Raw genomic sequence first — 27,192 nt, forward strand, 5'->3', positions numbered from 1 at the left:
AGAAATGACACAGAGCCCATCACATTGAGAATCTGCACAGCTCATTAGCGTAATCCCTCAGGTCATATCTGCTAACCACTAGTTGCTCATGTTGCCTGCTTATGTGCTGTTTAATAGCTGTTAAGAATCTTGGATAATCGCCAGGTCTTGAACTTTGCCAAGATTGCTTCAGTAGTATATACACATTAGCTGATCGATCTTACGGACCTAGATGGGGCTGAAAAGTGGTCCAAATAAGGGAACAGTCTGAAAAACTTGTGAGTCGCAAAAATGAACTTTATTCTAGCTAAACTGGAGTGAAAAAGTAACGCACTGTCCCTTGCTGTAAATTCCTTCTGCTTGCAATGGCGTTTGCTTGCATCTGTGCAAGTGTCATGTTCTCGTCGTAAACATTGGACAAGCATGTTAAAGCAAGAGCATTGGCGACTTCTGTTGATGGATGCAGGCGGTTGGGTGCGTCGTCAGAAGTGTGGAGTCCGAGTTGCTTTGCTGCAGCACGGTCACTTGGCAGACGATCTCGTTGTCTGTCAGCTCCGTGCACAACTCTATGTTGTTATCCATTGCGGCAAACTCACGGAATGTAATAGCAGCAGGGAAGTTCATCCCACTGCTCCCAAGTCAGCAATCAGCTGCTCAACGTCGTTGACTGAGCTGGCAATGTCTTCAGTGGTGCCATTTATGCCCCGGGCCATGGGCATCTCAGAGAGTTGCAAAGCCGGCATGCCTAAAACAATTTGCAATTGTTGAAGGCTGTTCAGCCGTCCAGGCATCTGCCAGCACACCAGGTGCCGAAAATAGGTTAGCAGAGTAGGTCTTCCAGTTGTCAAAACACATGAGTGTGCGGCCAAGTAAACGGGACCAGTAGTGCACCTTGAGGTTCTTAGTGACCCCTTGGTTCATCGGCTGGACCACGCTCATCGTATTTGGTGGTAAAAATTAAAGTTGAGTAGCTTGAAGGTTGTTTACGGCGCCGTGCGCCCCACAGTTGTCGATGATGATTATAACTTGTCGCTTCTGGCGCTCAAACATCTGGTCAAGGTAGTGGAGGTAATCTTCAAACAAGTTTTGGATAATCCAGGCTTTTGTGTTGCTGCTGTGCTGTCTCAGGCAGGTTCTTCGTATGCTTAAAGCAATGAGGGTTTTTTGCCTTCCCTATCACTAGAAGAGGCAGCTTCTCGGAGCCAGCCGCATTTCCCCAGACCATGACCGTTACCCTCTCCCTGCTATGCTTCCTACCAGTGCCAGCCTCACTGAAAAAAAAGAGTAAATGGTCTGGCAGCATTCTGAAGAATAGGCCTGTCTCGTAGCAATTGAAAATGTCTGCAGGTGCATTCCCTTGCATCAGACACTTCAACTTACTCGTCCGGTAATGTGTGACCAGGGTGTCTACCAACCGGGAAAACCGGGAATTCTCAGGGATTTTGAGTAGTCTGGAAAAACTCAGGGAAAACTCAGGGAATTTGTGCCTCTATCAGGGAAAATTAGCTGTAATTTTATTGAAAGGGTCGAAAGTCGCGGTAATGCCGGCGTGAGTAACAGACAGGAATCGTAATGAATAGTCTTTGACACCCTGTCGTCGGCTGGAGGACTTGACAGTGTGCTGTCAACGACCGACTTTCCGGATTGCCGATAATTTGGACGGCCATGCGGCACCACCATGTACCTCTTGGAGTCAATGTATCGGAACGTCTGAAATTTCGGACGCAAGAACTCTTTACCGTCCGATTTTCCGGTAGTTTTGCCGTGACAGCAGGTGCGAAACGGCATTAATCAAAGCCACCACTGCTGCCATTTCGATTACCTTGCCGCCTCGAACCGGCGCTCTCGCACGCAGATCCGCTGGCAGCCGTAGCCACCACTGCGGCAACGCTAGGCCTAGCTGCTTCGGCATTTGCTATGAAGCTTCTTGCTGTTGGGTGCCGTGTTCTTTATTGAAAGAATTCGCTACTGTCAGCAGTGGCACGGATTCCGCCGTTGTGGTCCTCGCGATTGGCTCAGAAGCTTGGAAAGCACGGTGCGTTGCATAATGGCCGGTTCCCGAAAGTCAACTTCACCTCCGTACAGAAATGTTACTTGGTGAAGCATACGCAAAAGTATTGCACTGAAGCATAAGCGTGGAAAGGGGCTATTGCCACGGGACACAGTATGTATTCCTTAATTATGCACGCATGCACCCGGTATTTCCTGTCACAGTACGGGCACCTATATGCCTAATACGTGTACCGACAGGCCTTCAGAGTGTTTTCGGATGTGCCTGTGGCGGTTCGAGCCCTTAAGGGCAGTAAATGACAACCATTTATTTTTTCCAACTGGCCGATTTTTCGGATGTTTTCGTAGCCCCTAGGGAGTTAAAAAAATCGGACGTGAACTGTGCAACTGACCAAGAAGATGCTTAAAATGGTCTGAGGGACGAACGAGTGGCAGAAGGAAGACAAAAACAAAATACCTACGCATTGAGGAATGAACAGGAAAGGAAGCGCGCTGCCGCCATTTTGAAAGAGCTTGAGCTCAAAAAGCAAAGTGTTGGCTGATGCCGAGATGCAGGTGTCCCTTATCCAAACTAATACAAACTCTTTAAAACAGTGAAACACAACAATGAGGTGTTGTGGGCGGGCTGAGAGTATATGTCAGGCAGTTGAGGTTGACTTACGAGCTGTTGAGAGTGTGTCCCAATTGTGACAAAGTTCGGGCCTCATACCACTGAGCTTGCTATCAGTTCATAGAAATAGCTCATATTTGGAAATATTTACTTCTATATGTATCTCCTTTTTATTCGTATTTGAGAATGTCCGACTCGATTTGCATATATTTGAAGACATTTTATTTGCTGTGCATTTTACTAACCCCTCCCTTTATTCTCTTTTTGAATAACATAAACACTACTCCTTAGTATTCAGATTGGATTAAGTCGTTCTTTTTAAAATTTTTTTTGATATGCTTACTAGAGAGTGACAATATCCACAAATAATGGTTTCAGCCCGTCTTGACATAAAACATAGTTCTGCATCACTCAGCAGAGAATTTTGTGAAGGCACTCAGGGAAAACCAGGAAAACGCGGGGAATTTGGAAATGTCAACTTGGTAGACACCCTGGTGACAGTAGATCGTTCCGCGGCACCTCTCCCCACAAACTTTTTTTGAAACTTCATGCCTTTTCTTGAAGCCATGGAGCCACCCATTAGTGAACTTAGTCCTGAATGCCCATTTTCAAAGTGAGCGTCTTGGCTTCTTGCTTGAGCATGTTGCCCGAAACTGGGAGGTTCCTTGATAGGATTCCATTTAACCACAGCTGCAAGGCCTCTTCGTGCTTTGGGTGTTGTCCTTTCCAGTCATATTTTTTTACTTTTGCGGTGCGACGAGTAGACTGCAGGTGAGATCTTATCTGAGATTATAAGGAGATGAAACTCCTTTGCGATGTCGGCTTGGGTCCGTCTTTGCTCGATAAGCCTGGTAATCGCAGCCATCTCCTGCGTCATCATCAAATACTTTCCATGCTTCTTCAGCACATTTATTGGAGGAGGGTGAAGAGCTAGAGTCATGGTGTCGAAAACATGTCGGCGTTGCGCCTACCCAGTTAGTAGAGAGGCACGAATGAAAGGCCGCAACACACTCAAATAGTGATGGGGTCAACTGCACTTGTCTGAATCAAAGTCGACTGATCACTGCTGGATGAAAACGTGTGCAAGGCTACTTACTGCTACTACATCAGGCTAAACTGATGATAGTGCGTATCGTAAGTGTCACATGGTGTTTCTAGGTGGTGTCTAAAACTGGCTGCATATGACCTGTTTCCGGCTTTCAGTATCACTTCCCTTGCAGGCTTCAGGCAAAAGTCTGGCCTTTAAGTCTGAAGTTTGTTACAACAGAGGGCGTCACCGCTTAGATTTGGATGTCTCCTATACTTGCTAATTAAATTCCTGTACCAATCCAAGCCAGTCCGTATCTAACTCGAAGCTAGCCATGCGGCTGAAAATTTATAATGGACAGCATTTCAACACCCTCGAGTCGCAGTGCTGCTCGGTTGTGGCAAATTTTGTCCGGAAAATCAAACTTTTGGCTTCGAGTTGTCCAAAATGCTGGCTGTTTGTATATATTATGTTTGTATTGCAACTGATGATGCCTGAGGGAAGTCCGGAATATCCAGCACGTCTAAATTTTTGAAGTCCGAAAAAATGGTCGGCTACTGTATTTATTTCTGACTACTTTAGCCAAAGTGAAATTTTGTTGCAGTTACCCTTCAACACACGAATTATTAAAAGCACAGCAAAAAAAGAAAAGAAAAAGTTTTATGTCATTTTAGCTTCATTTAGCCCGTGCATTCGAAGGCCACCAATATTCTGTGTAAAGAATGAACTTTCTAAAACTCCGTGGTATTTTGTGGAATCGCGCGCCATCTGGCTTTTATAAAACACAAAAACAATGTTTTGCATGTATTGCAAGAAAAAACGAGTGAAGGAAAACTTCCGGACCAGTTTTCAATAAAGTTTATCCTATCTCTCTCTCTGAGGCAGTTCCTGGCTTTACTTGCACAAACGTGGTTAGCTTGCACAAAAGTTGACCACACATTTAACAAATAGACAGCCCATCTTTTTCTGGGAACCTATGGCTGTTAGAAATTCTGAAAACAGTTGACCCTTTTGTTAGGACAGAGACCTTGCACACACCAAAAACAGCGGGCTTTGCACCCGGTTGCTTCCGGGATCGGCGTGTGCTATTGACACCTGACCCACGTCTGGTGCTGTCAGTGCTAATGCAAGCTTGCAGGCAAGCTTGCATAAGCGGAGGGATGCACACTAGGCACGTGACTTCGCTCCTCCCTCCTTGCAATTTCTATGTAGCAACGATATCTCCCACAAAACAGTGTGTGAGAACACCCACCTGCCCAGCCCCCTCATCCCGGTCAAGTGCGTATCCCGTCCAAAAATTCCTGGCTACGTCACTGGCTACAGGCCCAGACTTCCGGCGACTTCCTCTTAGACAGCTCCCTCACTTATATCTTTTGGCGGAGGGTGTGTGCGAACTCTGTTCCTACTACTATTCCTACTGCGTTCCTACTAAACAACGCGCAGAAAAACTTTGGAAGCATGAACTGACATTCTGTACATTCACAAAATATATGGAAAATAGTTGACGTTGCATGTGTGAGCACCTCATCAATCGCGACTCCAAACAATAATTGCCAGCCTCCTGCTACTGCTCCCAAATGGCACTGCATGTCAGTGTTGGAAAACATTGCCGTGAATGTGTGGCAGGAGCCAGAAAATACGCTGCCAGGCCATAGGCTGCACTCGTGCTGCAGTATGTCGCAAATTTGCGACAACTGGCGTCAAAGGTTGAACAGTGTGCGAATGTCTTCATTGACAGGACATGCGAAGCGTCTAGCATTTTTTCAACCTTCTCTGCCAACCTTTATCTTTTTTTCTTTTTCAGACTATACCTGCTCCAAGTTCGGTGTAAACAAACAACGCTTGAGGTCAAGCCTTTCTGCCATGATGTATCACTATCAAACTGGAATAAGTCCACCTTTGTGATTTCGTTGACGTCCACGTCAGCTTGGAAAATTTGTTCAGCATCCGCAAGTGTGGTTGCTAAGTATTTGGGAAAGTTGCGAGTGATCTGCGATTCATTTCTCATTGAATTACCCTGAAGTTCTTCAACTCATTGTGATACATTGCAATATAGCATGGCTTTTGTTGTTTTGCTTAGTTCTCACAACCATGTAAAATATTTTTTTAAAGACGAACTACTCGTACAACTCTTAACCAAGTGATTTCATCGCAATGTGATTTTTGTATGTCAAAGAAATTTTAATAAATGTCAAGCTGTGATATCAACAAAGGTTTATAAGAAGTAAGTGCAATATGCCTGTTTTCTATGCACCATTTTTATACTTATTTTTTGCTCTACCTTGGGTTTTTAAAATTATACTTGGTGTGTTCTTAGTTTATTCAAGGCTTTGGAGGAAGTATGGCCCAATTTAACAGTATGTGGTTCCTGTGGCTGACACTTATATTTCCAGCATCATTGTTGATCTCATTTTTGAGTACCTTACATGGAGTTGTGATCATTGTTCTCATCAGCTTATAATTTGGTACAAGCTTTGTATGACAAAACAATGACATGGCTGACATGCTTTAGTGGGCACGGCTTTAAGGGGAGCACAAATTTTGACAATGACAAGTATGCTAATAGTTTTAAAAGTCTGCGCATATACATATTGTGATTTACAAGCTACTACGAGCTTATGGGAGACATACATGTGAGAAAATGTTTGTGGTGCCATAGTGAGAAATAGAGGATGCAGAGGTATTATTTTAAGCAAGAGCTGTATTTTAATTAGCTGATGTTCGGAAGAGTCGGCATTTGCATCACCAAGAAGATGCATTCCTTTTATTTCCTTTTGATGAGAACACTCGTGCAACACAAGTGTTTCTAATATGTGATTGTGCAAAGCGTCACCATAAGGTATTGCTAGCAGTGCCGCTTGTACTGTGCACTTTTCTGGTATTATAGAAACAGTAAAGGTTGTGACATGCTAAAACTCTCTACTGATGCAGTCTATGTGCTGTTCTTTAGAGGCCACTCTGATTATTGCTGTTTTTTTTTACTTGACATTTCGTAGCCTGCTGCATGTTTTGTTTTGTGTATATTTGTGTCGTTCTGTTCAGTGGTCCAGATTCCACTGCACATTGGTACTTCGATATTCCACCACAAGTTTTTCTATAGTGTTGCTGTTACACTGTTTGGAATAGCTATCGTACTGCTTCTGCATACTTTGTGTTGCAGATATAGTTGGTGTAATAGTAGTTCTACCGTCCAACACAAATGAGTTATCAGTTGGTCATTTGGACTTGCAGTAGGCACTGTTGTGAAACAGCTGGCAACACATAGCTTAGGAGCTACATTGTCTGAGTGAACCTGTGTCGTTTCAGAACAGTGAAAGTAATATAAAGTCCCAGTATGGTGGCTTGATGCCTGGGGCTGTATCCCTGCATGACCACTTTTGCGTGATTGGCATCGGATGCATCCGCATCTGTGAACGACCACCTTGGCATGATGGCAAGCACGCTGCATCGCAGTGCTGGGAGAGCTGTCAACTGTAGACGTCGACACTTCCGGTGCTGATTGACCAAAAGTATCGCCATCTGGCAGTACAAAGAATAAAAGTATGAGCTACGATGTCTGTGTTAATCTCTCTGGTTTCAAAATGGTGAAAATCATATGGAGCCCCAGTATGGCATCCACACAACATCTGTATTCTTATAGGACTGCTTTCGGGGATACTTCATCGTGATTGGCCTTGGGTGCATCAGTGTCTGCGAATGAGAGCCTTAGCACAGTGCCAAGCACACTGACTCATCGCAGTGCTTAGTAGAACTGTCGTTTCTAGACGACATGTGAAGTCTCAAGAAAGCATCGCCAAAAGTGATCTTCCAAGAATACCAGCCCTGGCCATAGGCATTTGCTTCAAAACTTCCAGCCGTCTCTGCATGCACAACACGGCCTTTGTATAATTGGCTGTGTAGTTTACTTGTTAGGCTTCTGTACCTCGTTAATGTTCCTCAACGGTGACACAATGCAGTCATGCAATATGACTTATACATTGGTTAGTTATGATGCCCAAGTTGAACAGCCTATTTGTCTTAATGCATGCTGCTCTTTACTGCAAGCCCATGTAGTTTGTCAATGCTGACCTGTGTGCAGGCGTGCACTCTTGCATTTTATTTCTGCGTTGAAATGAGGGTGCACAGGTAGGCAGACAAGGGAAGTACAAACTTTGATGTGCAGGTTTTTATATGGTTATCTCTTGCATCGAAACAAGGAAACATCTTGGTGATGGTGACAAGTGCTGTTGTCGAACCAGGTGACTTTGCTTCGGCTCGGCCTCTACTCATTGGGGCTCATTGGAGTCGTTGGGAATACGAGGGCCTACTACGCAAGCACCACACATGGTCTGATCTCCAGGCCTGTCTTACTTGAAGCTGTGGTAAAGCAAATCTTGCACCAAGACAAAAACGACAGAAACATGCCCGAGAAAGAAAGGAGCAGTGCAAATAAATGCATAGAAATTTATTTGTTTAGCCGCAATAGTTTTCTTAGCCCTTTAGAAACAATTATTTATGCAGCCCTATAGGTTTGAAATTTAATGAAAGGCAATTTCAGAAAAATTTGCTATGGTAGGTGCTTTGTTTGATAACTTGTGCTTCTAGGGTCGGTGTTATCACTACTGCATTGTGGGAAGTATGAAGAGCTGGAGTTCTACAAGAATGGTGTAGCACCTAGCAGCACATTTTTCCTATAAAGGTGGTGAATTACGTCTTCTGCAACCTACATGTCCGTCCAAGGTACCCAACCTATGTTGGTCATGTTTGTACAATTTCTCATGCGTTCAGTTTATTTAAAGGGCCTCTCACCAGGTCTGGCTATTCTCGGCTGACAAGCGCAGTGCATAGAAAGTGCGCTGACAATCGTGTCTGCTATTGCGTCTCTACGCACCACGGAAAGAGCTTGAATTTCAACAAACTCCATTTGCGCTTCTCGTGTGCGCCGCACTCCCAGCTGGAGAGTAGACGTCAGTCACTAGAAAAATAACACGCAAACAAAATGTCTGCGTGTTTTTGTTTTGCGTCGTGCCGTAGCAAGAGAGGTGCACTTCCTCTTGTCTGCTTGTTTCTATGCTTGCATGCAGAAAACGAAACCATCATTTTTTACCGTGTCCCCATCCCACAACCATGCTCTTTCATTATCTCGCACCTGCCTCAGTGCTTGTCTGGCACTGACTTACACCGCTAAAATGGTGTTCTCGTGCAGAGCGTGCAAAATCGTCCGCTGCGGGAGATGAGACAAATGCAACAGCTCGCGCGTGAGACTGTCACCAGAGGCGTGCCACTCAGCGAAAATGCGAGAGAGAAAAAAGAATCTGGGCCAGTGACATATACCTGTCACGCAATCCCCAGGCTCTGGTATGGGAGAATGCTGGGAAGGAATTTTGCTTCTGGAAGCGATACAGGAAAAGTGGAGAGAGTGTCCATATAAGTGGTGAGGGTCGCCTCCTGAAAGCATGGGCTCGTGGCACTTCATTGTCTATGCTATTATTGAACTAATTTGTAAAATTCTTGCGGTAGAACACTCCTTAGAGGACGTGTAACAACTTGCAGCATGTAACCAAAATTTGCTACGTGTCCTGGTGATGGGGGCCCATTTGACGTAGTGCAAACCTACGATTTAAGGAGGCGAGCATCACCGCCAGCATAGACAATCTCTACACTTTACAAGTCATGCCTCTGCAAGCAAAATTCCTTAACCGCGTTCTCCCTTACGAGGGCTGGAGGATCGCGTTGCGCATACGTCACGGGTCCCACTTTCTTTTCTCGCCCCTTTTTTGCTGCGCGGCGCACTTCCGCGGATGGTCGCTCACGCAAGCTGTTGTGCTTGCCTCGTTTCGCGTAGTGCATGAACTTGTGCGCTGTGCACGGGAACACCTGACTAGTGGTATAAATCGGTGCTACACGAACACTGAGGCAGATGCAAGCGAATCACAGAGCATGATCACGCACTGTAACATGGCAGAAAATGACAGCTTAGTCCTCGATGTGTACGACACCACTACGTTGGTAACAAGCAGATGAAACAGATGTACATCTCTTTTGCTGCGGTGTGAAGTAGAACAAAAACATGCAAATATTCGGTTTGTGCATTTCTGTAAACATTAATTTGTCTATTGAAATAACAGATGTTGCCTTGCATAATTTCACGCAATAATGCTAAAACGTCTTGTCAACTCTCCTTTAACCTTTCCTCGTCCAACCATGCCAGCGTAGAAGCCATTTGAAGCACATTCATTGTTTATTACTGTGCAATAACTTCCATACTGGTCAGTTCCAATACTATCGTTGATTTGGCTTTTTATTTTATCAGCAGTGTTGCAAAGCATGCTTTCTCTATAAAACTTACTTTGTTGTTGGTTTGGCTGATCTCAAGTTGCTTTATTGCTTTATGAGTAGTTTCTCAGATATCACAATGGTATTAGTAAAAATTTGGCTTGAAGGATCAGTCAAGCCTCTGCAGTGCTTCAGAAAGTGCACCATTGTTGCAGGGTTATCCAAGTGAACTTTGGTGTCTAGGTCGTTAGTGCAGCACTGAGAATGACAGCATATTGCAGCCATTTCACTGTTTTCAAACCTGAGCCACAACATTAACGTGGTGAAATCGATACGTGAGCCAGGTGAAAGTCAGGTGATGAAAGATCTAATTTTGCTTGCACTTTCAAATGTTGAAAAATTTTATCTGGAAGTGAATAGTGCAGGTTAGACTAGTCGGTGTTGATGGATTTAGTACATGTATGACATAGTTCCTGGTGCGAACAAGACTACAGAAAAAAGATGGGACAGGACGGATCGTTCTGTCCTGTCCCACCTTTCTTCCGTAGTCTTGTTTGTGCTAGTAACTGTCACAGCAAACCTGTCTGGAAGTGATTTTGAAAATGCTTTCTAGTATCCAGTCTTATAGAAAAGGTGATGTGGCAAGAGTTTTCGTAGCTACTCTGTCGGTGGCAGCGCACTATGCAGAACATTTGTCTTAGTATGTATGTTTGAAAGCTCTGTGATATTTGCTCCGGCAGTTGTTTCTTATCAAGCATGTGGCTTCTGGTCAAATGGGTTTTCATTTTTTTGTGTTTCAAGTGCATTAAAGATGTTCTCAGCAGTTGTATGTTCTGGAGAGTGCTCTACAACAGACATACAATTGAATGGTTTATTCCAATTTCATACAGCTGGTGAAGCTGCTTAGAGCCAAAGTATGTGAAGTAAACCTTTCATAAAGCGATTAAATGCTATTTCTCAAAGTGCAATATGTGTGTGTCTTTATTGTAATCGTGGGTAACACGTAATGTCATCCAGTGTTTCTGCACTACACCGCACTCTAGCGGTGGGAATCTGTGCCGACTCGAATTTGCTGCTCTCCACTCCCTCTCCTCTCTCAAGTGGTGTATCCAGAATGTACTTTCGTGTGGGTGCTTTCTTACAAAAAGGGGGTTCCCAGCAAAGTAAACGGTTTAAAAGGAATATCTCTACTTTCCGAGTATATAGGTAGTGGGGTACTAGAGTGTCAGCATAGCAGCCTTGGCTACGCGCATTCCGGCCCTCCTCATTTCGTTCCCAAAAATCACGAACGTAGCAGGTACAGAAGGCATTCCGTTCATTCCTGCATCAAGTTTTAAAATGCAATGCTGCAGAAACGCATTTTCATATTGGTCGTTAGATATGTATTGGCAAAATGCCACATCGTGCAAAATATGGCTGATATTTGCTAAAACAATACGCTTAAGTTTGCAATTTTTGAGCCAATGTTGTATTTCGAAAACTGATGCCTTAAAGTGACATGCTGCAACCCTACAAAACTTTTACAAAAATCATCGCGCTTGCTACAGAAACCCACACCTTCGAAACATGACGGCTCATGGTAAAACCCATGGGTAAAACCATTCCAACGAGACGTTCATTTGAGGGATCGCCAGCCGTGAGAAAATCTGGGGGCTTTTGCTCCTTGAATATGACTCTGCCTGACACTACGGAGGAGGTTTCTTAGCACCTTTTGTAGGCGCTTGTCCCCTAGACATGCCGGCATTGCGGAGTGCGTTCGAGTTCATTTACGCACCGCGGCTGGCTGCCCGCGCGGTGAGGCAGTGGGCATGCACGGAAGCCCCATTTGGTGGTCGCTGCGTCTGTAGGGGCAAGGTTCTGATTGGTCTTGTATAAGCACAGCTCCAGGAAGACACATGTAACCGGCAAATGGAGGCCGCAGCAGAGCACCTGAGGTTATAATACAGCAGGCGGCGCAGGATCTCCAAGGGGTAGCGGGGGAACAAAGCTGGAAGCAGTGCGGCCCGTGGGTTGGGGCCGCGGAGGCCGAAGAGTGCCAGGGGTTCGCATAAAAAAATTGGCTGTCCGCGATAACATACAGCCGATCTTACACACCCGGCCCTGGCACGCGCAGGCCTCGGCGAGCCCCAACCCACAGACCAGTCCGGGTTCTAGCTCTGGTGTCCGCGTTGCTGCTTTGGTTTCGTGGAGGCGCCGCCAATAATTCTAAAGAATGAGACGTTGTTACAATTAGTAAAAAAAAAAAAACACGATTGAATATAGTTGCGTCCAGCCGCCAACTTGTGACGCAAAGTTCAGCACTACCGCCCCCCGCGACTTGTGCAACACCACCCGGAACTTTGCTTCTGAAAGTACGTCGGACGCCTAGTGCCGGCACCAGCGTCCGAGCGTAAACAAACTCGACCCCACTCCGCAATGCTGGACACCTAGGGACAAGCGCCTACATCGCGCGCTAAGAAACCTCCTCCGCAGTGCCTAGGCCCCAGATTTTCTCTCTTGCGCTCGCTCTTACTCGCGCCTGCGCACAAACGGCTGGCGATCCTTCAAATGAACGTCTCATCCATTCCATGGCAAAACCCTTGAAACGTCGTAAAGCAGCGACACGCTTTGCCGCTTCCTAGCCTGCCCTCCCCGAGGCCGACGATTGGCCTAGTGGCGTCACGTGGGACTTCGCGCCGGCTTCGTTTGTTTACAATTGCACACCACCATTTATGCTTCGAAAGCGTCGACAAACTAACGAGGAGTGCATGTTTGCGCCGTTGCCCTTTCGTGTGCGGCGAGTTATATGCGAACGCCCTGAATTAAGTTTTATGGCAAGTGCGACGTCGCTTCGCGGCGTTTTCCATCACACTGAGCTGCTGTGCCTTCGGATCTCGAAATAGATTCAGCGAAGGCAAAAAGCTCTTTCAGCGCGACGGTTAAAAAGAAGCACGTGGGTTCAACGAACCGGAAGGGAGAACTTATGATCGACATCCTTCACATGACGATGGGAAGTAAGTTGCGAATCTCTCATGGTATAGTATGTGTCGAGGCTTGCGCAATTTGTTGCGGGTCATAAACGTAGTAGATGGGACACACTTCACTAAACGTGTTGCCATTTATCTGCACGTTTTAACACAATTCCTATGCGACGTGCACTTTGTATAAACACAATGCGGTCGTATTTTGTGCACTTGATCATTCAGTACGCCAACAGGCTTGAATCCGCGAGCACCCGAGGGTGCGTACGAAAACTTGATTGCGAAACTTTTAACATTCAGCACAGACCTTTTGACATAATTTGAGAGGAACTGTACCTTTTGTGGTTACTTGGTAGCCTTCTTTAGAGCGAATAGCTTTGTTTGCCTCTTTCGTTCGTGTTCGTCGTTGGCGGTCGGTCAGTGGATTAGCGATACAAAGGCACGGATGGAAAGCGTGCGTGTTCTTCCAAAACCGGGTGACTGGGCGCGTTCTTCGCCGAACGACAGCATCGTAAGTCTTTAAAGCTAAAAAAATTAGATTATGGGGTTTTACATGCCAAAACCACTTTCTGATTATGAGGTACGCCGTAGTGGAGGACTCCGGAAATTTCGACCACCTGAGGCTCTTCAACGTGTACCTAAATCTAAGCCCACGGGTGTTTGCGCGTTTCGCCCCCATCGAAATGCGGCCGCCGCGGCCGGGATTCGATCCCACGACCTCAGCATCCCAACACCACAGCCACTGAGCAACCACGGCGGGTTCTTTAAAGGTCATGCGAAGTAGCACGTACATCTCGAAGCGAGTCGATGTTTAGATACGGCAGTGGAGCACTCGTAAAGAAAACGTCCGGTCGCCCACTCGTTCGGCAAAACTTCGCTAGTCGTATCTTGCTAATGTAATTTTGCAGCGGGCGCAACTGTCCTAGATGCACGCACCTCTAGATCACTGATGGTGCAACCATAGAGAAAGGAATACAACAAGGGCGGACACTCCCATAGAGCCCAGCGGCCCAATCGACTGCAGCACATCAAACCATCGGCGTTAATACGTGAAGCACACTTCCGGTTTAGGTTTCGTGCGCGCGCGTTTTGAATGCTATCTGGTACGCGTCAAACCGTCTGCGCTTTTTCTTTCTTCTCTTTGCTTCTAGAGCTCAAACGCGCGCGGTCTTCGTCCTAATTCGTTGTATTATTAAGCAAAATTGATTGCGAACGATCTTCACAAGCCTCGACCGGATATGTGCCACGTGCAAATTTAGAAAGACGCAAGACGCCTTGTGCAATGAGGAAATGTTTATTTTATTCAATGCTCGTTGCTGGCTTTGTGCATTCATCCAACGTTGTGGCACCAAGTAAGCACTAGTCGTTCCCGTAGGAAGCTCCACTAGACGACGTCTGCTCAAAAAAAAAAAAAAATTACAAGTGTCATTTTGGTATTAACATTCAAGAACAATGCGTGTAGAGGCGAAGCGTGCGAAAGTGGTGAATGGGCGGCATTACAAACAAAAGCAGTTCGCTTTTACACACGCGGCGTAGAAAATACCCGACTCATCCCCAAACAATACCGTACATACCACAAAAAAGCATTCTATTTCCAAGCACTCCCCTCTTGCCGGGCCGTATTTTCTGCACTTTAATAGCACGAATACACGGGCTACTGCGCGTTTCCAGAACTTGGCTACAAACGACGCGATAGTACGCTACGAATACACAGAGGTGGCCACAACACAGGCTCTCAATCAGACCATGCTGGACGCTCGCAGAATTCCTTCTACTCGCACTCAAGAGAAATGCGTGGGTGCCTTTCAGAAGACGGAATTTTCGAGTTACTAGTTCCTGGCGTTTGGCGTTATCTTTTGCGCGTTCTGCCGGCGCAAGCAACACGCTCCCGTGGTATCACTCTTGACAGTTCCTCGTCGCGTTTTGGACAAGCGTGAGTACCGAAAGAAGGCTTAAATTGTTGCGGATCCATAAAAATTGTCTCAAACTTGTCGCAGTAAGATTCAGCATGCGCCAAACTAACTGTCACCACGGCCGAGCTGCTTTTCGCTGCGTCACGAGAGGCGCGGCGAGCGTGCCCAAGTAAGAAAAAGAAGACTACCGAAAATAATTTTCAACAATGCTCTGCGTTAGAAAAAGCGCCACGAACTTGTCTTGCCAGTGCATTAAAACGCGAAACTTAATTGCGCACCACGACCGAGCTGCTTTTCGCTAACTGCGTCACAGCGCCAGGCGCGGCCACTGCGCTTGATAGGTAACGAAATTAGTTACAATAATGTTGGCGATCGGAGAAAGCGCCAAAAATTGTCGCAGTAAGATTCAGTACACGCGAAACTGCGTCATAGCACCCTGTGGGACTAGGGTGCCCAAAAGCTACCGAAATGATTTACTATAGTATCGGGGCTCCATAGAAAGCGTCGCAAACATCTTCCAATATGATTCATTAATTCAATTTAAGTGCACCACGACGGCCGCGCTGTTTTTCGTTAACTGCGTCACAAGTCTAGCCTAGGCGCCGTGCCGTAAGCCTATATAATTGCCTGAAATGCGTTGCAGACTGTCGAACACTATTTCTCACCTTGTCGTAGTCCCATAGTGCAGCGGTGCCATGTCGAAGTTCAGAATTAATGTAAGAATTCGCCGGGAGCCCACCAAACCAGACGGGGCCCCTTCCAGTGGCGCTAAAATAATATAATAATATCGAGAGCGGTAATACTGCAATCGCAAAAGCGGTTGCAGTATTTAGGAGCGTAATTAAAGCGCAGTAAACAAAGGCGCAAGAACGTTTGAAGCCCCAATCACGAAGATCAGACAAATCCATGTACCAGCCATCATACTCATGTAGGATCGCAGTGCCAGAGTTCCCCCTATAGTAGAAAACTCTGGTTATGAGATCTGAACTAAGTCTGCCCCTGACTATTTAACCATTTATCTATGAGGAAGAATGCATCTCCCGGGAACTATATATAAGCACTCGACCTAGTTAGCTTTGATAATTCTTTCTGCATAAATGTTGCCCAAACCTGCGCAAGTACGTTGCAATTCGTGACTACGCGTTATCGACCCTTTTCGCGGCGATCCCGTGGGCGCTGCCATGTTTGATCACGTGGTGATGCATCCATTGCTTGCCTCAACTGCCTCCGTGCTTACAATGGGAATGAGTGAATGTTTGATGTTTAATGGCGCAAGGGCCAAGTATGACCAAAGAGCGCGATGTCTGTGGTAATGAGTTTGCAGTGTAATTATGATTTCTATGAAGTTGGTGTGACGTGGCTGTAAAGGGGCCTTAAAAATAGTCGCTCTAAAGTGCGTAAAATCTGTATAATAAGATTACGGCGATGACGTATGACTTGCACTATGAACATTGAGATGCATTTCAAAAGAATGATACGATATGTAAAATATATCAGGTTATAAGAAATGCTGGAGCACTACTGCCTCCTTAGAGCCCTTGAAACACAAGGGCCTGGAGGCATGTGCTATACGAAACAGCTATCACAGCGGCATCCTCTGAAGAGAGGAGACGCAACGAACGTGGGTTAATAACATCTTTCAGAAAACCTAGGACTGCGATGGTGTCAAAGAGCGGTTGTGGGCCGAGTAACACTACAGGATGAAGGGGGATGTGCTGCCGGTATGCTAGGGGAAAATGTTTATTTCTCTCAGATTCGGCTGCCCGACACTCCAGGAGGACGTGGAGGACGGTCAGCCTCTCCCCACATCTACCGCAGGTTAGACGATCATTTTCAGTGAGTAAAAAGTTATGCGTGCCATATGTGTGTCCTATCCTGAGAGGACAGAATAGGACATCTGTTCGCCGTGATTTTGTTGCGGAGGGCCAAGAAGCTAACAGTGGCTTTATCAAGTGCAGTTTGTTATTTATTTCTTCGTCCCATATGCGTTGCCAGTGGTTTCGTAGTTTCCTTCTTAAGAAAGGGTTCAGGCCTGTGACAGGGACCGAATCAGTAGGATTAACTGCATGCAATGAAATTGATGTGGCCATCTGGTCCGCTAGAACGTTACCCTCGATGCCCCTATGTCCAGGCACCCTGCATATAATCACATGTTGGTTAGATATATATGCTTTACACAGGACGGAAGAGAGTTCATTAATTACCGGATTTCTGTGGGGACAGAATGACACCAAGGCCTTCACAACACTAAGGGAGTCAGTATATATAACCGATTTTTGGAGTTTTGATTTCTTTATATGCATTACAGCCAACAACAGTGCATAGGCCTCAGCCGTAAAGATACAAGTTTCCGGATGCAGTACATCGGTTTCCGAGAAGGATGGACCGACGGCTGCATAGGACACCTCGTCGTGTGACTTCGATGCGTCTGTGTAGAACTCCGTGCAGGAGTGTTTGTACTGGAGTTCCCGGAAATTCATTTGGATTTCAATCTCTGGAGCGTGCTTTGTAACTTGCATGAAGGATATATTGCATTGTATCAGCTGCCACTCCCAAGGAGGTAGCAGCCTGGCTGGATGCATTAGGCGAAGCTCGAGGAGTGGGACATGCACTTCATCACTAAGCTCCCTCACACGCAGCGAGAAAAGCTTTGCGTGTGCCCTGAATATGCGGCGGAACGAAGAACACTCAAATCTACTGTTGACTGCTTGGACTCTCGCCCCCTTTTCAGCAGAAAAGCTTTTGTACAGGTCAAGTACAAGTACAGGTCAGTATAAAATTTTCCGCGGCTTTTATTATACCTTCGAGATTGCTGATGATATTACCCTGCTTATCTTTCAGCGCATACATCTTGGTTTGTCCTATGCCAAGTTTCCTTCTCACTGATTTCAGGCTGCGTCCATTTTTTACGGCTTCTTCAGTCTTTTCCACGTTATAATTTCGAATATCACTTATTTTCGCCTTGTTCAGCAGTTTTGACAGTTCCGCGAATTTTATCTTATTTCTTAAGTTGGACACTTTCGAAGAAATAACCTCGCGAAGAAAAAACAGGCAATAAACACGTGAAGAAATAACTTTTTTGAAATTTATTGCATTTAGACCTGTTACTTATGAATTTTCGTGACTGTTTTAATGTATTCAGCTGCTGGTACTGCCTCTCAGTCTCTCGCTTGGGGTTTGCATGCCAACTTTTGTATACTGATTTTGTATTCTACTAAACATTATTAAACTCCACCTGGCAATGCTGCGACAGTGGTTAAAATTGGTGCATTATATATACTGCTCTGAAATTTAACCTTAATCTGCAAGTGAGGCTTTGTCAAAACGTTCTGAACTAAACATTGGAAGAATTTCACGTCCCCCTTAAACAACATGTCCCATATGTCCCCTTTAGATGCTGTAATAGCTGCCTTTTACAACGCTGCAATATCAGTTTTTCGGGGCATAGATGTGGATTTTCGGCAATTTTCGTAACATACCTGAGGCCTCAAATCAAAATTGCGCTTCCGACAGTACGTAGAACTTTCCTTACTCTCTTCGTGGAACAAATTTCGTTCGAATCTGTCCAGCGATTCTCGAAGTGCTCCCGCACTTCTCTTGTATTTGTGCACGAAAGTGGAGTTGGTCCCGTGCTAAAGCCTCCTCCTAAACTCAATCCATTCATATTTTCATTTGCAACCTGCAGCTACACCCTTGTTAGGTTATCCTCCGAATGTCCTTAGACGGTATGTTTTCTGCTTTTCCTTGCCAAGTGCCGAGGAGGAAATGCGTCCAAAGAGTAAGATACGCTCCACATTGTTTCTTCGTTGCTCTGCCTTAGACGCTTTGTTTCCACATTCTTTTAGTGCGATTAGCATTCTTAGGATACTTCACGCACTTTCCTACGTCTGCACTGCGGTACCTAACGGAGTTTTTTTCGCACCATTTAAGGCCATTGTGTAGGTGCCATTGAGTTCGTGGCACTAAGTATGTGCATCTCCTCAATGACAAAAGAAAAAAAAACATACAAAATCCCTTAAAATTGATATGGTGCTGAAGAAAATTGAAACGACATCATGTGCATTCACATGCTCCTGTCTGAGTATATATTGAGACATGCAACACGCGAGGACCTCGCGGCTGGCGCCGGGTGACTTCTACATTACCGCATTCCTTTGACTTGGTTTCAGTTTCCTTCGCATATTCGCTGTTTTTGTTCACGTAATGACACCCGATTCTCGGCCTATCCCCGTGAGTTTGTACCATACTTTTGGGAGAGGCTCGCACGTGCACACTTCTTGTACATGTTCTTACGTGCCTCAGGAACTTTTTGCGAGCACAGTCACCGCCTCGAGGAATTCCTTTCCGGGGTGAGAGGGGTACACGTGCCCGGTGTCCGCCCTCTGCGTCCCCTTGCCTGTCAACCATACGAGACACTTTTCTGGTTAACATGCCTGCCTTCGCTCTTTCCTCTCTCTGGAAGGAAATCAGCATCGTCATAATCAATGCGCCGCAGTGGGAAAGTGCCATTAACATGAAGAAAAAAAAAAAGAGAGAACAGCCGCATCCTCTAGTACCATTCAATTAGACAAATTGGAATGAAGTCTTCAATTCTTGATGATTATTTTTTTTTCTTTTGAATCTTCTTGGACGCTGTCACAGGTATGCTTGCTCAGCGGTTGAAGTATTTCAAAATGTTTCCAAAATTCAATTTCTCGTTAAATTTCGGTAGCTTTAGTGTTATTTTTCATTCATTGGATTCTTACACAAATATTTCTGCTTTTTGGCTATTGTAAGTGTATTAAACGTCTTCTAAATTCCTTCAACTCTTCGTCAATCTTTTATGGTAGGTATGAGTCATCAGCAGAGGGAAAACAAACAAGCAAGCATCACCATGCAACTGTTGAGAAGCTCCTAAATGAATCAGGACAATTTCCTAGCTGAATTCTTAAATATCTGTCTTATTTTACTTTTCTCTTGATCTATTCAAAAATTTTCATGAGTGTTTCCTTTTTTTTGGGTTTGGCTTACTATTTCGCAAACTCATCCGAGGCTTGGCCAATCTCTTATATAGTGGGTATGAGTCATTCATAGAAGCCAAACCAACAATCCGTCTATGCAAGGCTCACTGACCTATTACATACTAATTTTATTTATTATCGGTTTGTTTCGCATCCTCATTTATTTATTTATTTCGCTTTGTTTCTTTTTTATCATATTACCATCCGGTTCGAGGCCTATCACCCACAGTGGGTGCGTGCCAGGAAATAAGGCACCATCATTATCACCATAACCAACCAACAAGCAGACAAACCAACCAACCAACGAACCAACCGACCAGCTAACCACTCATTCTCGCGAGCGGTCAAGAGCTCAAGACCATGGATGGCCCATGCCCAGGCGGCTTAGATGTTGGCGGCGTTGGCGGTGGCGGTGAAGGCGGTGGCGGTGGAGGCGGTGGCGGTGGCCATGCTGTATTTGTTCCGATCACCCATGGCTTCAAGTATGTGAAGTGGTCGTCGTAGTGGTTAGTTAAGGTACGAGGGCTGTAATGACCGTTCTGGTTAAGCCTAACGCACTGAGACGCATCGTGGATTGACACGGCCCGCACGGGGAGAAGTGAAACAAAACACTTTACGGCGATAATATCCATTACTCTTTACCTCGGACGCTACCATACACGGAAATGATGAAATGCTTTGGCTCGGTATCCACTGTTTTTTATTAGCTACATTAACTTGAACGAAAAGATGAAACGTAATAAGAGCTGTTGCGAATTTTTTTTGTCCATGTCTTGAATTTTTCTTTTAGCGGGGACTGCCGGTTTTGGTAAAGCTGTGATAAGTAAGCATAATTTTTACAACTCCGCTGTGAAAAATGACAAGTGTGTCATAAAATACTCTATAGAAACTGCTTTAAAATGGTATGATTTGTTTTCCTCGGGACTGCTTTAATTTATACATCTTAAGTTTACTCGGGTAATAATTAGACAATTAATGATAAATATCTGACTAGTTAACCTTATAACCGAACGAGTCGAAAGATTTATTCTACTGTAAGATTCGGAGCCCCTCACCCGAGGTGTTCGTGACCGCTTTCACATATGCAAAAAGCTGACGCTACTAATTTCCGCAGAGTAATGAATTATACGGGTAATATAACGTAGAAAACAACCTGAACTGCCGAAGAGAGCAACTCACCCGCCGTGGTGGTGTAGTGGATGTGTGCTATGCGGTGAAATGTGTTCGTATGCGGTGAAAGAAATACCGAAAAATGTCGCTGAACTATCGGATATTCCCAAAATTTAGGAAATGTTTAACACATTTTGTCAAGAACTCTGTATACATTTACTGTGATTAGATCGGTTACCACGTCCAATTCGGAGCATCTCATGTACTGAGATTTTGCCGAACTAATATCTGTGGATAGGATTCATCAAAGTTTTTGCAAGGATTGGAGTAGCCACTTCGCGTAGTGGTTGGGCATAACCACTTCAAAACCACTTCGCAACCAGTTTGTGACCACCAACTAATATATTACTGCTCTGCACGTACTGCACTTGCACAGGAAAGTCGCGGTTGACTCCCATATAACGTTTCTGTTAGCTGTTAATTTTTTAGCTTCGTAGCTGTTATCTTTTCTCATGTGTATAGGGGTGTGCAAATGCTGATTTCTCAGACCGAATCCAATACGAATCGAACAGTGCTAGAAAATCGAATCGAATGTCGAATAGCTTTCGAATAATGATGACTCAGAAGGGTTTTGGTGCGAGCTAGTTGGTGCGGATCATTCGTATTTAAAGCAGCGCAAAAAACACGGACAAGGGAGGACACAGGACGAGCGCTGACTGCCAACAACACCTTTATTGGAGCCTGCGCAAATAAATACAATTTGCGACAGGCATAAAGAGAGTGAAAGAAGGGGAGGGGGAAGGCGAGTCATCGTCGGTCAACTGCTGCTGCGCATGCGTCAATGACATTAAACAATATAAAAGAAACCATAACATGGCGGACACAGGCCAAACTGCTTAACTTCTAAGGAACTTAAGTTCTTTATCACAAAGTGAAAAAGGCCAAATCCGCTTCCTATAGACCTTGCACTACACCTCCAGGAAGGGCACACGTGTTGGATGTATGCCCCGCGTTCCAAGAAACACCTTCTCCCCTACACATCCAACCATTCTAAAGTGGTGAAGCGCTCCATCGCCCTAGGGGCCCTTAGAAATGCGGTCGTTCGCTCTTGCGACCACTCGATGTCCAGCAGCCTCTCCAATCAAGTCCAGCGGCTTAAAACAAGTGGCTATCCTGAACAACTGCTGTCATCCTTGGCGGAAGTTTTATTGCAAGAGGCTCGTTCCCCCAAGAAGCAGCGCGAAGCGGGTGATGTCTTAACCAAGACTGTTGCCATACCGTATATACATGGTGTGTCCCATCGCATCAAGAAAGCCGCAGGCCGGGCTGGTATAAAGGTCGTGTTCACTGCACCTAACAAGTTGGGAAGGATGCGCAAAAAAAAATAATAATAAACGAAAGCCGGAGAACACCTGGACCGTGCAATAAGCAACATGTCGCCAAGCATGTACGTTGCAGTACCAATGTAGTGTATTCCATTCCCACCACTTGCGGCTGCACTTACATAGGGCAAACAGGACGCTGTATTGATGAACGTTTGCGCGAGCATGCTCACTGTGTCAAGATTAAGACTGGCAGTAATCTGGCTGTTCATTGTGCCAAGTGTGGCTGTACTCCACTCCTTGACCACACACGTGTGTTGAAAAGGTACAGCAATCAGATGGCCAGAGAAATCTTTGAGGCATTTTCAATGTGTCAGTTAGGAGCCACCTGTGTTAGTTCTTCTTCTATTGCACTTTGTGATAAAGAACTTAAGTTCCTTAGAAGTTAAGCAGTTTGGCCTGTGTCCACCATGTTATGGTTTCTTTTATATTGTTTAATGTCATTGACGCATGCGCAGCAGTAGTTGACCGACGATGACTCGCCTTCCCGCTCCCCTTCTTTCACTCTCTTTATGCCTGTTGCAAACTGTATATATTTGCGCAGGCTCCAATAAAGGTGGTGTTGGCAGTCAGCGCTCGTCCTGTGTCCTCCCTTGTCCGTGTTTCTTGCGCTGTTTTAAATATGAATAATCGAATAATGAACAGGGGCTAGTTAACGTAACTAATATAAAACGATGTTCGCATCCTAGTATTCTTAACCTTAGCAAGTTTCTGTTACGTACTACATGGTTCGTTATGAAGCGCTGTTTATTAAAAGAACAAATGAAACATCAGCAGCAGACGAGTGGTTTCATCGCAGGCACAGGGATCTTGAGAGAGTGTGCAGGGTCGCTGCGCAGCTTGTGACGTGCTACGTAAGTGACGTTGCCTGCTGCACCACGCGTGTTTTATGTGTATACCCATGCTCGCGGGGATTAAAACTTGAGGTATATATACCTCAAGTTTTAATCCCCGTACAATTGGAACAAAAATATACTTTTTCTCCAATTGTAGGCTTAAGCGGGCGAAGTCGACGTTTTGAGACATTCGAAATGTTATGGAAAACTATTTCGACTCGAAGCTCGAATCAAATAGGACGTCATTCGATTCCTTATTAGAAAGCTTCGAACATTCGCACACGCCAACTTTCGTGTAAGGTGTTCCTCCCCCCCCCCCCCCCTGATATCCAGCCGGCGCAGCCGCACCGACGATGAGTGCGAGCTTGACATAACGATGTGCTGCTGCTTCTGGTGCTTCATCCTATTTGCCGTGCTCGCCATCATCTACTACTTGCCTCGCTTGATCAACCACGCGGAGCCTAGACCCGTCGACACCACGTTCCAGAAGTGGGCCGTCGTCTGCGACGCGCCGCATTGCGCCAACGTCGCCAAGTGAGATTCCGAAAAAAAATTAAATTATGGGGTTTTACGTGCCAAAACCACTTTCTGATTATGAGGCACGCCGCAGTGGAGGACTCCGGAAATTTCGATCGCCTGGGGTTCTTTAGCGTGCACCTAAATCTAAGTACACGGGTGTTTTCGCATTTCGCCCCCATCGAAATGCGGCCGCCGTGGCCGGGATTCGATCCCGCGACCTCGTGCTCAGCAGCCCAACACCATAGCCACTGAGCAACCACGGCGGGTAGTGCGATTCCGAAACGTCTACCAAACTCCCCAATGTCAAACTGCTGGCTAGCTCCCACTGACGTCTCGCACAGAAGTGGACTCTCGCTGTGAACGCATTATTATTTTTTTTTCCGGCAAGAATAACGCTGAAGTAGGCATCACCTACTGCGATGCAACAAATGATTTTGCGCTTGCTGCTCATCCGCTCTTAGAAGAACTAGCTGTTGGGCAAATGGGTAGCACATTATGATAAAACAAATTAGAGTGCAAAAAAAAAAAAATAACACCAGCACTCATGCACACGCCAGACACGTGATCACTCCAGACAGAGCGCTTGCGACGGGAGGGTCTTCTTGCAGTGATTGCGTGTGTGGGTATATGTGCGTGTATGCGAGTGCGTTTTTTGTCCTGCAATTTGTTTCACCGTCTGCATGCTTCTTGCTCAGATTTCGCAGCAAGATGACGTCTTATGGTCCGGAGAGTTTAACATATAACGCTTGACATTGTTATTTAGCTGTTTTTCAAGAAAAATATGCCGTATTATCTTCGTCTAAATTTCTCGTGACAAAAATATGGCGTCACCTGGTCCCTCCCGTCATTTGCTGTGCGGGAAAACATGTCCTTCGAGATGGATTACGACTAGTCGCTGGTGTGTGCAACGTGAATATCACCGAGGGATACAGACGAAAGCAACGTATCGCTGCTTGTTTCTTGCGGCGCGAAATAAAAAACACACACACACAAGAAAACGAGAAAACATACAAAGAAAGAACAATACAGGAAAGACACTCTTTTCTCTCCGGTACTTTTTTTACATGTTTCTGCGTCTTTTGGACCGCCAATAAGACGAAGACAAATCCGCACTGAAAAAAAGAAGTGTTACACTGAACGGTCAGTACCACAGAATCCGATCTTAATACAAAATTCGAGTAATAACAGAGCACTGGAAAACACGAAATTGTTTAATTATCTGCAGAGAATGACTCCTGTGGTAAAACGCTCGCTCGTTCGCACTGGAATTTCAGTCGGAGGTGGCTGGTGTTTCAGATGTCAGGCTTGTTATCGTTGGCAGATAAATATTTTATCTGTAGAAGAAAAGTAACTACATTACATACTAAAGGAACCTACGACCTAAACAGACCTTATAGAAAAATAAACAAGTGGAACTGCCCTGTATAGCCAGTTTTTACTGCGAGAGCAGTCTTGATAAGCAAGAAAAGACGTAACAACGATGCAGCTAACAATGCCCGGCGTCACCACATTGAAGTTCCCGCGCCAGCTCTCCATGAAGTTATTGATTTTGATCATCTCTGCTAGGGTTCTGGTACTTGCTCATCTGTGGGAATGGACTACCTTGTAACAACCGAAAACTGAACTGGGCAAGTTTCTAGAACTTTGACTCGTCATACAGGCACAAATAGGACAGCATACTTTGGAATCCACTGACGTGACCTTCACGCTAAGATATTCAAGCAGGAAAGTTAAGATCTAAAGGCGTTCGGCCTTACTTTCCTCCAGTTATATAAAGCTCCCCCTCCCCCCCCCCCGCCCTTCTTTTTTTCGCCCAATGAATGAGATGTGAAAGAATGCTTCACCGCTCGAAACTAATTATTCATATTTACTGTCCGTTTAAAGCAGTACTGCGTGACATATCATCATCATCAGCATCATCGTCATGTTTTATGTCCACCGCAAGACGAAGGCCTCTCCCTGCGATCTCCAATCACCCCTCTCCTGCGCCAACCGACTCCAACTAGCGCCCGCGAATTTCCTAATTTCATCGCTCCACATATAGTCGTGAAAACTTTAGAAAAAAAGGTGCGTTTACTGCTCCAAGGCGGATGCACACGAGCCTCCACCAATGGGCGCGCACTTTAGACTGACGTCACGAGCTGGACGGCTGGGACCCAGCCGATGGAGAAGATGGCTGCCCGCGCTTCGAACTGGGCCGAATCGCGTCAGTCGTGTGCGTCTGACCCTCGCCAGAGTGCATTCCCAAACTGTTTGTGGTGGTCTATCACGCCGGTAATATAACCGCGAGTTTACGATTTACCATTTGTGCCGCGTGCGACTATTCTGAGGCGTGACTGTTCCGGCGACAAAAGATTGGAGCGAGCATCGCTGACGCTACGCTACACGAGCTGGCGAGACTGCCGGCTTGCAAAAAAAAAAGTGAAAAGGAACGAAAAAGAAAACATCATTCTTGAAAATCAGTTCGTAAAAACTCAAAACAGAAATATATATGAACCTAATGCAATGTAAAACCAAGCGTATTTATTTAGAACGACGGATGGAGCATTTTTTGTACCTTTCCTGCTTCGATCGTCTTCTCGCCCCAGGTTTGCAATGCATTCGATAAATGCATTGTTCTTTTAAGGAATTGTTAAATAGCGACTGATTCATTTTAAGCTCTGAAAACGTGTAGTAAATGTGCCGTGTACGTGTAGACCAGCGCAGAAGTCATGCGGAGCTGCTATATCTTCTTTTGTCCCTTGCAAGAAGCTGAAAAGCATTCGACGCGCATACATTTTAGAAGACACGGGGTTATTTTTCTCTCGAGATCCGGCACGTGCACATACTGTAGCATTCTAATCACGAGAGGTCTACCAAACGGGTCATTAAAATACAAAAGTCTTTATTTATGCCGAAAATTACGCGTTTTTCTTCTGAGCGGGACTATTTCAAATGTCATGGAGGCAATCGGCTGTCGCGCTTCGGTCATTTGGGCGTGGCCTCACCTTTCTTCTAAAGTTGTACCCAACTATAGTCTTCTGCCGTCTTCGACTGCGTTTCCCTTCTCTTGGTACCCATTCTGTAACCCTAATGGTTCAACGGTTACCTAACCGGCGCATTTCCATTTCCCACGAAAATTATTTTGTGTTGATAAAGAAGCCAAAACCTCAAAATTCCAGAAATAAAAAAAGGTAGCGATAAGCATCAGAGTGCCAAAAATATTTTACAACAATTCTCGTTCTTCGTGAGGTATGTGTCATGACCTTATGATAGGGCAGCTCGCTTCGTTCCTCCGATCGCTGTCACACCTAAGCACAACCTCAGGAAACGCGCTCTTATGTTCCTGCGTTCCTTCAGAGACTTACAAACTAGTCCTCTAAAGGTGGCGGGGGGGGGGGATGCAAGCTTAATCCCTCCGGCCTTCTGACTAGCTCTCTTTCCATGTGTACTTATATATGTATTGAACTGCCTTTGCTTCTTTGTGGGGCGGGGTCCGAGGCAGCTTTCACGAAGGAGAGGCAGCAGTTATTGTCGAGAACGAAACGCTATTCAGCAAGTACACTAAGACTGGAACTGCTCGCACAAGGAATGAATGCAGCATGATTAAAC

General features: G+C 45.5%; 2 protein-coding genes across 3 annotated transcripts in view; both read left to right on the forward strand.

Annotated features, from left to right (window-relative positions):
* Positions 1-10,849, forward strand: part of LOC142563972 (uncharacterized) — a 45,518-nt gene extending 34,669 nt beyond the window's left edge. For both annotated transcript variants that reach the window (XM_075674727.1, XM_075674728.1), the window contains one exon: positions 5,431-10,849. In XM_075674727.1, the coding sequence (XP_075530842.1) occupies positions 5,431-5,531 (101 nt within the window). In that variant the 3' untranslated portion in view covers positions 5,532-10,849. The remainder of the gene's footprint in view (positions 1-5,430) is intronic.
* Positions 10,850-20,114: 9,265 nt separating this feature from the next.
* The window catches only part of LOC142563404 (scoloptoxin SSD14-like), a 29,134-nt gene continuing 22,056 nt past the window's right edge, over positions 20,115-27,192 (forward strand). Inside the window, exon 1 of the mRNA XM_075673957.1 lies at positions 20,115-20,236. Coding sequence (XP_075530072.1) covers positions 20,115-20,236 — 122 coding nt within the window. The remainder of the gene's footprint in view (positions 20,237-27,192) is intronic.

This window comes from Dermacentor variabilis, chromosome 11, assembly GCF_050947875.1.
Source record: "Dermacentor variabilis isolate Ectoservices chromosome 11, ASM5094787v1, whole genome shotgun sequence".
Taxonomy (NCBI): domain Eukaryota; kingdom Metazoa; phylum Arthropoda; class Arachnida; order Ixodida; family Ixodidae; genus Dermacentor; species Dermacentor variabilis.